Source organism: Coccidioides immitis, assembly GCF_000149335.2.
Source record: "Coccidioides immitis RS genomic scaffold supercont3.2, whole genome shotgun sequence".
NCBI classification, from domain to species: Eukaryota; Fungi; Ascomycota; class Eurotiomycetes; order Onygenales; family Onygenaceae; genus Coccidioides; species Coccidioides immitis.
Window position 1 is genome coordinate 4,373,790 of NW_004504309.1, and position 13,340 is coordinate 4,387,129.

The window sequence follows — 13,340 nt, forward strand, 5'->3', positions numbered from 1 at the left end:
AGGAATGTGGCCCTTTGATCCCAATCGAAAGATATGTTTGTGCTTGTGGTAACCTGAAGACTTTTAAAAAGTTAATAGCAAACGACAAACTCAACTAGGAGTAGGATGTCATGGGGGCGCAATATAGCGTATATGTAGATGGAGAAAGGGACATGGCAAAGGTCTAAGAAAAGACTCGAGTTTTTCATGCAGCTACTCTATATCAATCATATCCCCCATTTTTACCCCACAATTTCATTTGAGAACTCCATGGTTTGCAAAAGCAATCCTTTCTCAAGGAGGAAATCATAAACCAGGAACCATGAGACGCCGACCTGTGAACATTATGTGTTGACATGTGTAACGTTACCCATAACCAGAAGATGCCCTGATGCGCCTAGTGTGGTTGTTAGATAAACGGATGTCCTAGATTAGATAACCGGGATGTTGACATACCGAAGCATGCAAGGAAACTGCTACAACACTGTAGCCTAAGCTCCATGAGACCGAGAATTCTGAGGCGCAGCCCCACCTACCACCAAAGGACCGGACTTTGATGCGGCTGGCTTTGAAAGTGTCGATGTATTATTTGTATAGGCTTGCGAAGGAACGGTTGATGTCCGAGGCATTCGATCAAAATCATAAGGCACCTCAGAAGGTGGGGGCTTTGGTGGAAGATGCGAAGGCGTACCCCATTTTGCAATCGAATTTTGGTTATCGGCCGGTCTACCTTGGCCCGATGATTGAGGTAGTGGAGATTTAGCATTAGGCTGAGGTCCCGAACTTTTTGGTGGGAATCGGTTCATATTCTCCTGAGGCGCTATCCATTGTTGGTTGATGGTTGGGTAGGTACTGGAAGCTTGGGAGGGTGTAACATTGTCTGAGTATTTGTGTCGAGGGATTCCAGCACCGGGCGCAAATGATCTGCTTTGGGGATTAAACGTTGATCGTATGAAACTCCCTGGCAAGGGGTTCGGAGTGCCACTGTTCGCGGGTATCTGTGAATATGCTTGATTTGGAGACTGACCATACGGATAAGTCATTGGGGTTTGATTGATTGAATTAGGTGGAACGTTGGGCCAGTGTACAGCTGGGGAATTCCTTTGCCCTGTTGGTGACGAATAGCCAGGTTGGTATGTAGATTGGTTCCACGAAGGAGGAGACTGCGGATACTGGATGCCAGTTGGCAGGGCATAAGAGCTCATTGCCGGGGATGATCTCGTAGACGACTGCTGTGACATCATCGGGAGCTGATTGCCCTGTTGGAAATTTGCATACTGGGCTGCTGGCATATGTCCATTTTGCCAATTGCCTTGCGTTGCCATACCAACGGGATACTGTGGAAAAACGCCAGGACTGGCATGAGGCGGATATATGGATGTGGTCTGATTACCCTGGGCGAAATTCAACCCCGCGCCCGGCGGCTGTCCCAACATGTAGCTGCTTTGCGGGACAAAGGAAGCATCGTGCACAATTCCCCCAAAAGGTATCTGCGTGGATGAATACTGAACACCACCATAGTAGGTACTAAACTGCGATCTCGCCTCAAAGCCATCATCGTGAGGTGTTCTTTGTCTATGCTTCTTGCGACCGACTCTGGAGTTAGACCTGGAGACATTTGAGCTATGCTCGCCACTATTGGGGCTGTCTGATGGTTTGGATTCCGGAAAATCCCTGAATATTCGTTCGCGAGCCTCTTGATACTTTGCTTCGCGTTCCTCTCGTGTCAATGTTTGGCGCTCTTTTGCTGGAGTAGCGGCTATGGACGATTCCGTTCCATCTTCGCCAGAACCTTCTGCCCCTGCTTCCGAAGTAGCTTTCGATGGGGCTGATGAGCTAGGCGCAGTGCTACCTCCCGCGGATATTGACGTTCCAGGTTGACCAACGCGGCGCATGATTTTCATCGCTGGAACAGCTGGAGGTGGAGTTTTCATAGCATCGGCAGCATAGAGTGCCGATAAGGGGGTAGGACTAACATTATTAGCCTCAAGATAGCAAACTTATACTAAAATAGGATCAACTCACAGCCTGCACCACGGCGTCCGGTGAAGACGAACCGACGTCACATTGTTATCCACAAAATGAGTTAGGTGGTAATAATCACCCAATTTATGGGCTAGCAAGCGACCGAAAGCGTTACAAGGAGGGAGCTCTAATGATTGCTCGCTGCAAAGGTCATCAGCTTCGCTTATAACACAAGGTTGTAAGGCCAAACTAACCTAGGGTTCTTGATGAAGGCGATAATTTTCTCTTCAAGCTGTAGTATAAGTAATCTATCTTTCGGTGAGCGCATTGCCTCAAGCAATTTCTCGTCCGGTTCGTTGGGGAAACCATGAAGGCTTCGCTCATTCGGAGGATTTGCGGCTGCATCCCCATGAAAGGTTTTTAATCCTTCGTTAAGTCGTGAAATATTGGTCGGTGCCATGCCGGATAATCGCTGGGCCATGGCTAACTGATTAACACGGTTTAGACGAGCACTACTCTCTGAGCCAACTTGAGAATTAGGTGCGCCGGAAGCAGACCCAGAGAAATCATCCTCTTCTATCGCTTGAACGCTCGCACTATCGTCGGGCCGTAAGGATTCCTTCTCATCCATGGCGAAAGTTGTTACGGAAGCCATGCTCTTGGAGTCAAAACTCGTTGGTTTCGTAGAAGAGCTGGATAAGTGGGTTTGGTCATCATCAGATGTTCCTTCATTCTTTGATTGACCATCTTCTCCAGAAGCCTCTAAACCACCTGACACTTCTTTTTCGCTCGACAGATGGAGGAGTTCTACTCCTCTCGACAGATCGTCCATTTGCGGACTGGGGATATCACCAGATGGTAAAGGTTGCTGATCGGAAGGATCAGCCACGGGGGCGGTCCCCATTGGCATGGTGGAAATGGCTTTGGCAGACTTGGTATTCGGATGAGAGGCCAAAATGCGTTGGTCAAGGGGCGGGCTCATCATTGCAACCTAGCAAGGAGAATCTTAACGAGGAAGATCAACATCAAGGAAGAGGTTTATAAGCAAAACAAACCTTTGCAAATGATAATTGGCTAGTAACTTGAGCTGTGTTTGAAGCCATGGCAAGGCTTAAAAAAGGATAATGAACCCCAGTAGATATGAAAGACCAGTATCGCTCTGGCAGAACCGCTCACAGAAGCAACAAATGATCATACAACAGAAACAGGGTCAATAGGACAAGCCACCACACAGAAACCCAGAAAAACAGACGACATATCTTTGGACATGGATATCCGCCATGGAAAAGAGTTAACAGGGTAAGGTGAGGAGATGATTGCTGAATCACTGGCCAGTCGCAAGGGCTGCAAGCAAGAATTCTGAGGCTGAAAAAGATTGTGCAAACTGGTAGAGTGCCTTGTGAGCATCAAACCATACTGTGCACAACCAGAAATGATGTCTTCTGCGGCAGCAGTAAAGAGGAGTGATGCTGTCAAGGCGCAAATCTAGGCCGTTGAAGCGTGGGCAGCGGAAAGGAGGAAGTGCACAAAGTCGATAAAGGTTGGGCGCAGGTGGCTTGGCGGCTGCAGCTGTGGGGAGGTGGTGATTATGTCATCGGTGAAAGCTTAGTCATCGACCCTGCTTTGGGGATGCCGAACGGGCTGGAAGAAAACAGAGGCGGCTGCGGTAGGTAGCTGGTATAGGGACTGAGCTGCGCTTCCTGTCACTTTTCAAGGCTGCACAGTTGGCAGGTAAAGCAAGGCATAACTAGAAGAAGAAATATCATCGCGGAGACATCTGCGCAGTCTGTCTACCGTGCTTTGTTCCGCTCCGCTCCACACTTTTGCGACAGGATTCAGGACCGACAAGCAAGAGCAACACTGTGTTGAACCAAGCAGTGGGATGAACCGATATCGCAATATTCCAGGGCTTCGGGGTCCGTCGAAAGCGACTCCGAATACCCTCTGTCAAAAATGCTTGAAAAGAGATATGTCTCCACTCCTCATATTCCAGACTTTATTGGTGCTGACTGTTACAAACGTCACTACAGCTACGAATGCAATGTGACTCCACAAGAACGTCCATATACGTCGCGCCCATCGAGAACCCAGCAATTAGCGAACCCGAAGCTGCTACAGCCACTATCAACGGAAATCCCAACAGAAGCCTCGACTTTGTATGTGTGGCTACCTCAAATATTAATGTCCATACAAGTCTAACAAGCGACATTTCTAGAAAAGGACCACCAAGCAGTCTCCTTAACCGAAAGGACGGGGAGATACATCCTAGCAAAAGAAATTCAAGTAAGAATGACACGCGGTCTAGCACGAGAAGGCCGAAATCGCGGTCCCCTTCAGTCTCTTCGAGTAGATCTTCGAGTTCAGTTTCCACCATATCCACCAACCGCTCGCGGTCCTCCCCTCCGAAGAGACGGCACGACTTGTCCCCATCACCCTTCCGGACGGATGAGCGTAAAAGAAAAGCAAGAAGTTCATCAAGTGAATCATATTTTTCGTCCGATTCAGATGCGGAAACGCATTCGCGCTCGCGTGAAACCGACCGCCGTATTCGACGCAAGTGGAAGTCGCAAAGCCCTAGCGAACGGGGAAGACGGTGCGATCCAAGGAGGAGAGGGAGTTGGAGAGGTAGATCTGATAGTCGAAGCATGGATAGGAGCAGGATTGCGAGAGAGAGGCGCTCGGTAACACCCTCAGCGAACCAAAATGGACCGTCAACGTGGAATGAACCAAGCCCTGTTCAGGGGTATAGAAAACCTTCTCCAGGTTCAAGTCCTAGCAGATCCAGGATCAGGCGTCGCATGCGCTCTCCCGCGAAGGACAGACGGGGAGATGGTGACACTATGAGACGTGCGGCACCTCAACCCGAAAGGCGAAGCTTGAGCCCATACAGTAAGCGGCTGGCCTTGACGCAAGCCATGAATATGAGGACGTGAAAATTATCTTCCACCGCAAGTGAATGTTCTTTGTTTCTCACTTTGCATGCTGGCTTCTCTTTTTCCCTTTTTCCTTTTTTCTCTTTCCACCTGCCGCGTGCGTTGTCGTCTGCATTTTGATCATTATTTCGGCGCCAAGGAGGATCACGCTTATAACGTTAACAACCGACAATGTACCATATATCCTTTTAGAAACTATGACATCTTGATATCTCGAGTAGCCTTGGCTCCGATGCTCCATCCCATTGCAGCCGGTAAAAGCTCGTATAAGCAGAGGACGTCAAAAAGATCCGCCATGTCGTTTGTGGCGGTGGAGTTCTAGCTCAAGTCCTCTTCTGCTCGCTCCCTTCTCTCTTCCTCTTCTTCCCGCTCGCGTGCATGCATTCCCTCCAGCAAGGCTTCGCCTTCGATGCCTATTTCTTCTCCATCCATGTCGCCGGCCTTAGTTTTCTGTTTAGCGTTTCTTTGCGCATTCTGTATCCGTTCTCTGACAAGACGTGCTATCGCGTTCTCCGTCCTCACATTGAGAATCTTCAACTTTGCGTCAAGATCCCTCTTCAAATCCCAATTCGGCTTTTTGGGTTGTAGTTTGAACAAATCGATAGGTTTATCCACCTCCTCATCCTCTTTGGCAGCCTCTGCGGTGGATATCGCGATCTTCGCTGCCTGTTCCTCCAAGGTGACTTGCCCCTCCGTAGGCGCGTTCTCGAAGCCAAGTTTGGGACCTCGTGTTTCTGGGTCATAGTTTCTTCCAGAAAGGTATCGTGAGGTTATGCTGACGGACTTGTCCTCCGAATGTTCCTCCTCTTTTAGACCGGATTCTTTCGCATCAGACTCTGGTTGTTTTCTTTTCAGTGCCGCAAGCCTTGCAAGCCGCGTTTTGCGGTCCACCGAGGCCGCATCGAGATTGGCATGTGTGGACGCCATACCCAAACGGTGAGAGATGTAAAATTTTAAAGTAGCAAAGAGAGCTGAAAGTTAGCAAGCCCTGTAGCTGGTTTGCTTCGTGGTCGAAAACTGCGGTGAGAGCAAGCTCCGTAGCCACACTCGCGAAGTAACCAGCCACAGAAATGCCAAGCCTTGGAGGAAAGCTGACTGGCCAACTTGCTGTCTCGCGCTGGCGTCAAAAAAATTGGCTGTACGGAGTAGTTAGTCGGACTACTACGTCAAAGCTGTCCACCAGGATCCTAGATTACAAGATTGCTCTGTTTTCGAGAGTCCTTTCCGCAAAAGAATCCATTCGCATGGGCAATTTGTGTCACTCGATACCTCCATGAATGGCATTTCTGTCCGGATTCGCGGTTTGCGACCCCGACATTCCAATTGGCATCCCAAAGCCTTAAAAAGCGCCCAAATATTGGATAGACGTGTTCCTACTTCTCAGTCCTTTTCCTACAGTTCAGAATGCGTTGGTTTACCGGGAGCGAAAGCAGCAACGACACAGAATCCTGACTTCGAAGAGCGCGATGAAGAGAAATATCTTTTCCCGACCCATGACCAAAAACGAGGTTGTTCATCCATTGCCTCCCCTTCACCCTCCACGGGGGGGTTTTCTCCCTTAACCCAAAAGTCTCCTCCCTCTCGCCCGCAAGATAGGCCTTCTCTACCCAGGCATGTTGCGTTCTCGTCAGTGTCTCGGCGATTAAGGCAACGTCTTGGCCAATCCGCGCCCCAAGCTCTCCAGGAGCGCCCGTCGAATCGGATCTCTAACATTACTCAAAAAAAGGATAATGGAACTGAGCTATACGAATCCGATTCGCACGTTTCCCTTCAGGACTCCCTTGGTGAAACCAAGACGAGTTTACTAGAAGGAATACAGAGAGTGAAAAAGCGAGACGTGCGTCTTTGGCGTCCAGTTGACAGTCAAGGTGCGACATTACCAAAAATCCAACTGAAGCGCCGCCAGCTAGATGAATGTCTGACAGAGGAAGCTGATGCTCTCCCTGGGTTTGCCTTTAATCCAAGAACTTATGGGATTGAGTTTGAAGCAAGGTGGAATTCTCTCTACCCCTATACCATCGTCCGTCAAGACTGGAAGAGGAATTTTGATAATTGCTTCGCAAACAAGCATGCCGGCATGCCCAGTGTCGAGATTTGGAATCTACTTAGGGTGCAAAAATGGCCAGTCGTGGCAGACTGGGCTAAACATTTCAGCAGTGTGAGCAGTGGTAAGAGCTTCTGGTCCGAGTTGCCCTTGGCGACTAAGCGCCTGATGTGGCCGGATATCGCCTTTTGGCTGTTGTTGAACTCACCAGGCGATGTTCTGACGTTTTTTGAATCTACTGACCAATGGCCTTCTCCTTCTTTTTCCATGGTGTCTGAATGTTTTCTGTATCTCGACGCATTCTATTACAAGGACTTGACGTCCACTCCGGAAAATAAGCATCATTATCACAGCAGAATGCATTCTCTTATCGGCCCGCATCGATGGCCAGTTATAAGCGCCTCCCAACGAGGCATACACGTGTACCTTAAGCATTGCGAACCAGACCAATTGAGGGAGACCTTTGAAAAGATCGCCCAGAGTGAAGTCTACGTGCCGCCTCAAACTCTGCTATATCTCATGGACCTTTTCTATGAATTTGCTGATGCGGAAAATTCCCTTCGGGCATTACGGCTAGTCCCTTCCCGACTTACTTCCCGGGATTCACTCCAGTCAGAGGAGATCGTGCGTCATTGCTGTAAGCTCCTTAGCTTAGACAGCACGTGTGATGAAAACGGAGTTCGCAGTTTTCGACTTCTTCCCGAAGTGTTGGGTCTTGGTATAGAACCTCAACGCGCGATTTTAAATGTTGTTATTCAAAATGCTTTGAAAATGGACGATCCGGATATGGCCTGGGATATTCTAAACTACTCTAAAGTCTTGCCTGACTCTTATGCGGTTATGATGTTGCTTAATGATGCCACAACGCGCGGTGATGCCTTAAGAGTGGAAACATGCCGTCGCATGATAGCGTCGAATCCCGAGATAGCACGGGAGCCTCATATTATTAGCAAGGTTTTGCACGGGCTGTATGAGGCGGCTACGCCCGAGACTATACCCGAAGTTTTCAAAAAGATGATGCAGGTTTATTGCCAAGGGCATGATCCTCAGCCACTCAAAGACCTTGGCATAATCCAGGGAGAGCCAACTGTCCGGGACAACTGCTCCTCTCCGTCATCGCATGCCTTGGTTATCATGGTTGCTGCCTATCTCCAGCTACGCAATAGCTCAGCAATTACCCTTAAAGTCTATGATCGATTTTGCGAGCTTGTCCGGCATGGCCACAATCCTATTGGCAAATTAGCGGAGACTAGTCATGTCTACGATACGTTTCTGATGGCGCTTCGTCGAGATAGAGACATGGTCAGTCAGTCCATAACGATAGTTCGAAATATGTACGACCCCCTCCCAGAGACGGCAATCCTTGGAGGAGAAAATAGACCGATTCAGCAAGCTCGTCCATCCATGGTGACTTGGAATATTCTGCTGGCTGGTGCAATGGCCCATGGGAGACTAGAAGTTGCCGATATAATCCGTGAGATGATGCAGGAATGTGGAGCGCAAATGGACGTCCCGGCGTGGAATGTGATGCTTCGAGGATATGCAGATTTGGGATTGGTTATGAAGTTTACCCAGGGGCTGAAAGAAATGCTGTTGGATAACTTGACTCCCAACAGATATACTATCAAGGCTCTTAAAGCGGTCCAGGATCAAGGGCGGCTTCGTGAAGGGCTAGAAAAAGCCGGCGTGGATCCGGAAACTCTGACATTAATTGATCAGCGTGAAGAAAAGCAGGACAGCAATTCCAATGGGCACATTCCAAGAGAGTCAAGTCAAAATTTGGTGGAAGATCTTGTTTTGGATGAACAAGCTCACTTGACTGAAGAGCTAAACGTCAACAGAGCTTGCCCCACAGGGCATTACTCATGATATGTGTAATGAGCAACATTTATGCATATCGTAGTAACTTTGCTATCGGTTTTCACACATGTTGGCCCTATATTTCCCCGAGGTCATCAATCTTCCATGTGCAAGGAACTTCCAAGCAGACCCTGCCACCCAAATTTCATAACTTGAGAGACATTGCAAAACCAAGTTGACGGAAAGCATGCTAAACAAACCGACGAAATATGGTATTTACAGCCAATCCTAACCATGAGAAACCCTTGCCTACATGTTCTCCTGCGCCTCTTGCATGCGGAGGAATTAAAAAAGAAAAAGAAAATGAAAGGTCCCAAATCCATGGAATGCTAGTATGGAATCATATGATATGGATGCAAGCCATGATATAAAGTTGGTGATCGGGGAGGAATGCATAGGTATACCCTACAGCTCAACAGGTCCGAAAGATGAGAGTTTGAGGATTTGGGGGTCAGCGACGCAAGAATAGGTCGGGGAGAAAGACTTGGTATGGGTTGGACACGTGTTATGTGCATTCCTGCCCTGAAATTCATTTAGGCGAGCGAAGAATAACGGCTGCCACGGGCCACTGGAGATAGTAAACGATTTTGGTGCCAATTCCCAACGCGTGCGATAGGAAAGCCCAGGGGGCCAGGGCCGTTTATCAAGGAGAGGAACCCTTCCGAAGATGGCTATATGATCCGAACATGAGAGGATCGCATTGTATAGCAGCGGGCCAATTGAATGCCCAAGGATCCCATGCATCAGACATCTTGCAGTCAGAATAGTTTAGTCCTTCGTGCATTATAATGATGTAAGATAAACCGCTTCGAAGTGAGTTATGACTCCCAACGCTGGAACCCGCTTGACATCGTGGAACGTGTGACTAGGGAATTGCAAGACATTCTAAGAGCCGATGAAAAGGGAAATCTGTGTTCCCATTAGAGCAAATAAGGAACTGCATTTGGGTAGATCTTCTAAGGCGCTCGGCGGACTTACAGCCATGGCAATACAGCATAAGCTCACGTACGGACTCAGCCGTTCTCCAACCCTGGCGCATTTCCAAAATATTCCAAAGAATCTAGAAACAACAGCATCAGCATTTGGCTACAGTGATTTCAGTAGTATCTTTGCTATTCCTCATAAACCTGGTTGCAGTCGATGTAAGGCGGCGTCTGAACGGCGGAAGCTTACCCATTCTGGTTTCGGTCCATAATCCCGGGCATTATTGAGTGCGCATAAGTACTTGTGCAAATGATTAGGAGAATAACTAGGAGGAGTGATTGGAAGTTGAACAGTGCAGTCTGATCAGACAATTGTCAGTAAGATGTTTCACGCACAGTGGACAAGCGGCTGTTCTGGCATCACTGCTGATGTCGACGGCTAGGTCTGCTGAGAGGAATCAGGAACTTTAGGTAAAGGAACTTACCATTGTGGCTCGTGTTTAGGATCCTCTTGGGCTCAAAAACTTCTTTTCTCTTTCTTTTCTTCTCTTTCCTTTCTCCTACCCGGTTGTTGTGAAGGTGTCTTTTGCAGTTGGGTGTCTGGCGTGGGTCATCTTGCGCCTATTTCCTAACCGCGCGGCTAACTAACCATTGGTGAATCAGCTTCGCGCTAGTTGACTCTAAACCACCTTACTAAGGACCATGGAAAGTAACGATGCTGCCCATCACAAACACTCTGAGCATCCTGCTCCTCCTCCTCCTCCAGCAGGAAACTGGATTCCGTTTCCCAAAACTTCCAAGCCTCTCACCTTCAAACACGGCGACCATTCGTACGCGATCCTTCCTGCTCCCGGACTCTACGAGCACTATACCCTCGCATTTGTAAACAGCGAAGAGACCGCCGAACAAGACTTGGCTGCCGCAGCTGTCCAGGCCAGCGGGATGTCGGAGCCACGCGTGCGCTTGACCCGGCACCATGCCCAGCTAAACTTTGGCAACGAGCGTAAGCCTTCCTTCCGTTGACTTGGTTAACTTAACTCTTTGCTTGTCTCTTCTCCTAATGAGCTCGAGAACGCGCTGCTACTGGTGCAGTTCACTTGTCCAAACATGTCTACTCATACTTACTCTTCTACTATCTTCAGTTCGACAGCTCCTACGCGCTTTCGGCGATAACGCCCCTCATCCCGACTTTCCTCAGGAACCCAACCCGGAGACTGTTCGCGTTCTCGATGAGATCGTCACCGACTTTATCATCGAAACCTGCCACGCGGCAGCCCAAGTCGCAGCCCATGCTGGCCGCCAAAAGGTCAAGGTCGACGACTTCATGTTCGTCATTCGTCGCGATGCTGCTAAGCTCGGCCGTGTCCAAGAACTCTTCCAGTTAGAAAAGGAATTGAAAGAAGCCCGCAAGGCCTTTGATCAGAACGACGATCGAGTCGGCAAAGACGCGACCGCTGGAAAGGAAATTGAGGGACTTGTCGGCTCTGATGGCGAGGGAGCAGAAACCGTCGTGGATGGTACTAGTGCTGCCGCCGGGAAGAAAAAGGGCAAGGGAAAGAAGCGTGCTGCCGGTATGGAGACTGCTGCTTCAGAAAGTGGGGCAGGAAAGAAGCGCAAGGTTTCGACTGTTAAAGCAGAATCAACCGCTTAAATTTTCTACGACACAGCGATATCCACGATGCAATGATGGCGTTTTTAAGGGACTTGGGAACCAGCGTTTAATAGATAAGGAACATGCTCAACGGATACGGGTCTCAGTCACAGGCGAGTCAGGCGTTACGAGAAAGATCAAGCATGCGAATGACATCTGGGTTACATGGCTCGCGATTTAGCACACTTTTCTGCATTTGATCAGGGACTGAATGAGAATGGCGTAACTGCTAGGTGTATTTGGGCTTTTTTTCTGCGTGCGTCCCTCCGGGAGCAATTCAAGTAGGGATTGTGACTAAAATTGAATTGCAAATGATTCATTTGGTCTATACATGCATGCCTCATATTTCATGATCCATCATGCAGAGAAATTCAAAATCTGTTCGCGATCCTCCTCAAGCAAAGAATATCAAAAGATTCCCATGGGCATCGGGTGGCATAAACCAACAAACCAGAAACATGGCACAGCAACTCCGAAGACGCCTTGCTTTTAGCCACAGCCACAGCCGAATAGGTTAGAATAAATAACTGCGATCCATCGAAGTTCCCAAGAGTATGGAGAAACCGCTAGCTCCCGAGGAAACATCGTGTCTAGCAGTCCAGGGCCTCCGTATGTAATTAATTCATGGCCAAGAGGGCAGGTGAGGATAGGAAGGGTGAGATTGAGTGGTTTAAAGGTCGTTCGTTAAGAGAGATTGACGGTCAGGTGGATTACGCTCGCAATTCCTCAGCTTGATTCCGTTGCTGGCCGCCTCGTTGGCGGTTGTTGCGCTGGCCACCACGCTGACCTCCGCTTTCAGCACCTGTACCACCAATGGCCGTGCTGTCGCCACCTCCAAGGGTGAGCTGGGCGGTAGCCAGCCGGTTGGAGAGTTCCATTTGGGTACGGATAGTATTTGCGAGATACGAAACGACGAGGACGTCTTGGATGTGTTTGTTGCTGTGCCAGAAGTTAGTTTTTAAACGGTTTCGCATGAAACGGCAAGGGTAAACAACGTACAAGTCACTTTCAATATCGGCCGGATCAACCTTTGGTGCCAGAGCAAGCGCGTTGAGCAAAAACTGGCCAAGAGCCGTTGAAGCGGGTGCTTCTTCATCAATAACCGACTCGACATATTTCGATACCCTATCGATCATGCCGAGGACTTCTTCAATCGACTTCTCGAGGGTCTCAATATCGGTAAATAAACTGGATGCCCGGTCTTCTGCATCTCTTGCCTGCGCAATAGCCTCCAAACCATTTCTTTCCGCCTCACTGTAGCGGATCTCATATGGAACAGGAATGAACGCAGCACTGTCAGCTGCTCTCTCAGCAGTAACGCCCACTGGCGCAGAGATATACGTCCGAGTTTCAATATCCTTTCCGGGTTCGGTAGAAACAGTCAAGTGCACAGCAGGATGAGGCCATGTCCCATCTCCCTGACCTCCATAAAAATTCTGAATAAGGGCAGAAAAAGTGTTCAGTTCCGACGAAGTGGCGTACCAACCAACGAGAACTTCCTTAGGATTGGCCTTTAAGTGCAGCGCAAGCATTTGTTTTTGATATTCCATGTCCACCTCGACTTGATCGGTAGTCTCCGTGTGACCGACAGCAAAGCAAGTGCGGATTTCAACTTCGGTGCCATCTTCCGACCGGGTACCGAGAAGGGTGCCAATGACGCGTTCTTGGTCAGCATTTCGGCGCAAAGAATGATCGAGGATAGAGAAAATTGCCTGTATATATGTGTTAATTTAGTTATGTTCAATTTTTCCGCTCGCATTTTCGAGGCTTTACCTGTGGTTGTATAACAACGTTGAGAGGGGCAGTGCTGGGAGCAACTCCGACGGTGGCCGGACCCAAGGGCCGTGCCAGATGAATAAACGATCCAGTGTCAGCCATGATTGCAAGCAGCAGAAAAAAAGAGTAGTGCCTGTCGGATGCGAGGTATCAGGCAAGATTTGGAGGGCGTGGGGGGGCGGGATTGGTCGGTCGCTTTGTCGTGATGT

General features: G+C 49.0%; 7 protein-coding genes across 7 annotated transcripts; 3 read left to right on the forward strand and 4 right to left on the reverse strand.

The window, feature by feature from the left end:
• Positions 1–220: 220 nt before the first annotated feature.
• On the reverse strand, positions 221–3,433 carry CIMG_07129 (R3H domain-containing protein). The gene is made up of 4 exons (XM_001243232.2): positions 3,000–3,433; positions 2,199–2,935; positions 2,005–2,145; positions 221–1,950 (listed from the first exon to the last, which is right to left on the reverse strand). Exons 1-4 carry the CDS (start codon positions 3,045–3,047, stop codon positions 471–473), a joined length of 2,406 nt encoding a protein of 801 aa, XP_001243233.2. The 5' UTR covers positions 3,048–3,433; the 3' UTR covers positions 221–470.
• Positions 3,434–3,633: 200 nt separating this feature from the next.
• Positions 3,634–5,097, forward strand: CIMG_07130 (uncharacterized protein). The gene is made up of 3 exons (XM_001243233.2): positions 3,634–3,911; positions 3,965–4,100; positions 4,160–5,097. The coding sequence occupies exons 1-3, from the start codon at positions 3,827–3,829 to the stop codon at positions 4,875–4,877; spliced, it is 939 nt and encodes a 312-aa protein (XP_001243234.2). The 5' UTR covers positions 3,634–3,826; the 3' UTR covers positions 4,878–5,097.
• On the reverse strand, positions 5,028–5,881 carry CIMG_07131 (coiled-coil domain-containing protein 12). Its single transcript, XM_001243234.2, has one exon. The coding sequence runs from the start codon at positions 5,802–5,804 to the stop codon at positions 5,196–5,198; it is 609 nt and encodes a 202-aa protein (XP_001243235.1). The 5' UTR covers positions 5,805–5,881; the 3' UTR covers positions 5,028–5,195.
• Positions 5,882–6,056: 175 nt separating this feature from the next.
• CIMG_07132 (uncharacterized protein) lies at positions 6,057–8,790 on the forward strand (the record flags this gene model as incomplete). Its single annotated transcript, XM_001243235.2, has 1 exon — positions 6,057–8,790. The coding sequence occupies exon 1, from the start codon at positions 6,151–6,153 to the stop codon at positions 8,788–8,790; it is 2,640 nt and encodes an 879-aa protein (XP_001243236.2). The 5' UTR covers positions 6,057–6,150.
• On the reverse strand, positions 8,700–10,262 carry CIMG_11908 (S-adenosylmethionine-dependent methyltransferase). The gene is made up of 4 exons (XM_012358730.1): positions 10,190–10,262; positions 9,955–10,064; positions 9,760–9,841; positions 8,700–9,690 (listed from the first exon to the last, which is right to left on the reverse strand). The coding sequence occupies exons 1-4, from the start codon at positions 10,190–10,192 to the stop codon at positions 9,667–9,669; spliced, it is 219 nt and encodes a 72-aa protein (XP_012214153.1). The 5' UTR covers positions 10,193–10,262; the 3' UTR covers positions 8,700–9,666.
• Positions 10,263–10,406: 144 nt separating this feature from the next.
• CIMG_07133 (transcription initiation factor TFIID subunit 13) lies at positions 10,407–11,679 on the forward strand (the record flags this gene model as incomplete). Its single annotated transcript, XM_001243236.2, has 2 exons — positions 10,407–10,707; positions 10,847–11,679. 2 exons carry the CDS (start codon positions 10,407–10,409, stop codon positions 11,353–11,355), a joined length of 810 nt encoding a protein of 269 aa, XP_001243237.1. The 3' UTR covers positions 11,356–11,679.
• On the reverse strand, positions 11,608–13,306 carry CIMG_07134 (eukaryotic translation initiation factor 3 subunit F). The gene is made up of 3 exons (XM_001243237.2): positions 13,129–13,306; positions 12,355–13,067; positions 11,608–12,294 (listed from the first exon to the last, which is right to left on the reverse strand). The coding sequence occupies exons 1-3, from the start codon at positions 13,231–13,233 to the stop codon at positions 12,066–12,068; spliced, it is 1,047 nt and encodes a 348-aa protein (XP_001243238.1). The 5' UTR covers positions 13,234–13,306; the 3' UTR covers positions 11,608–12,065.
• Between the last annotated feature and the right edge of the window lie 34 nt (positions 13,307–13,340).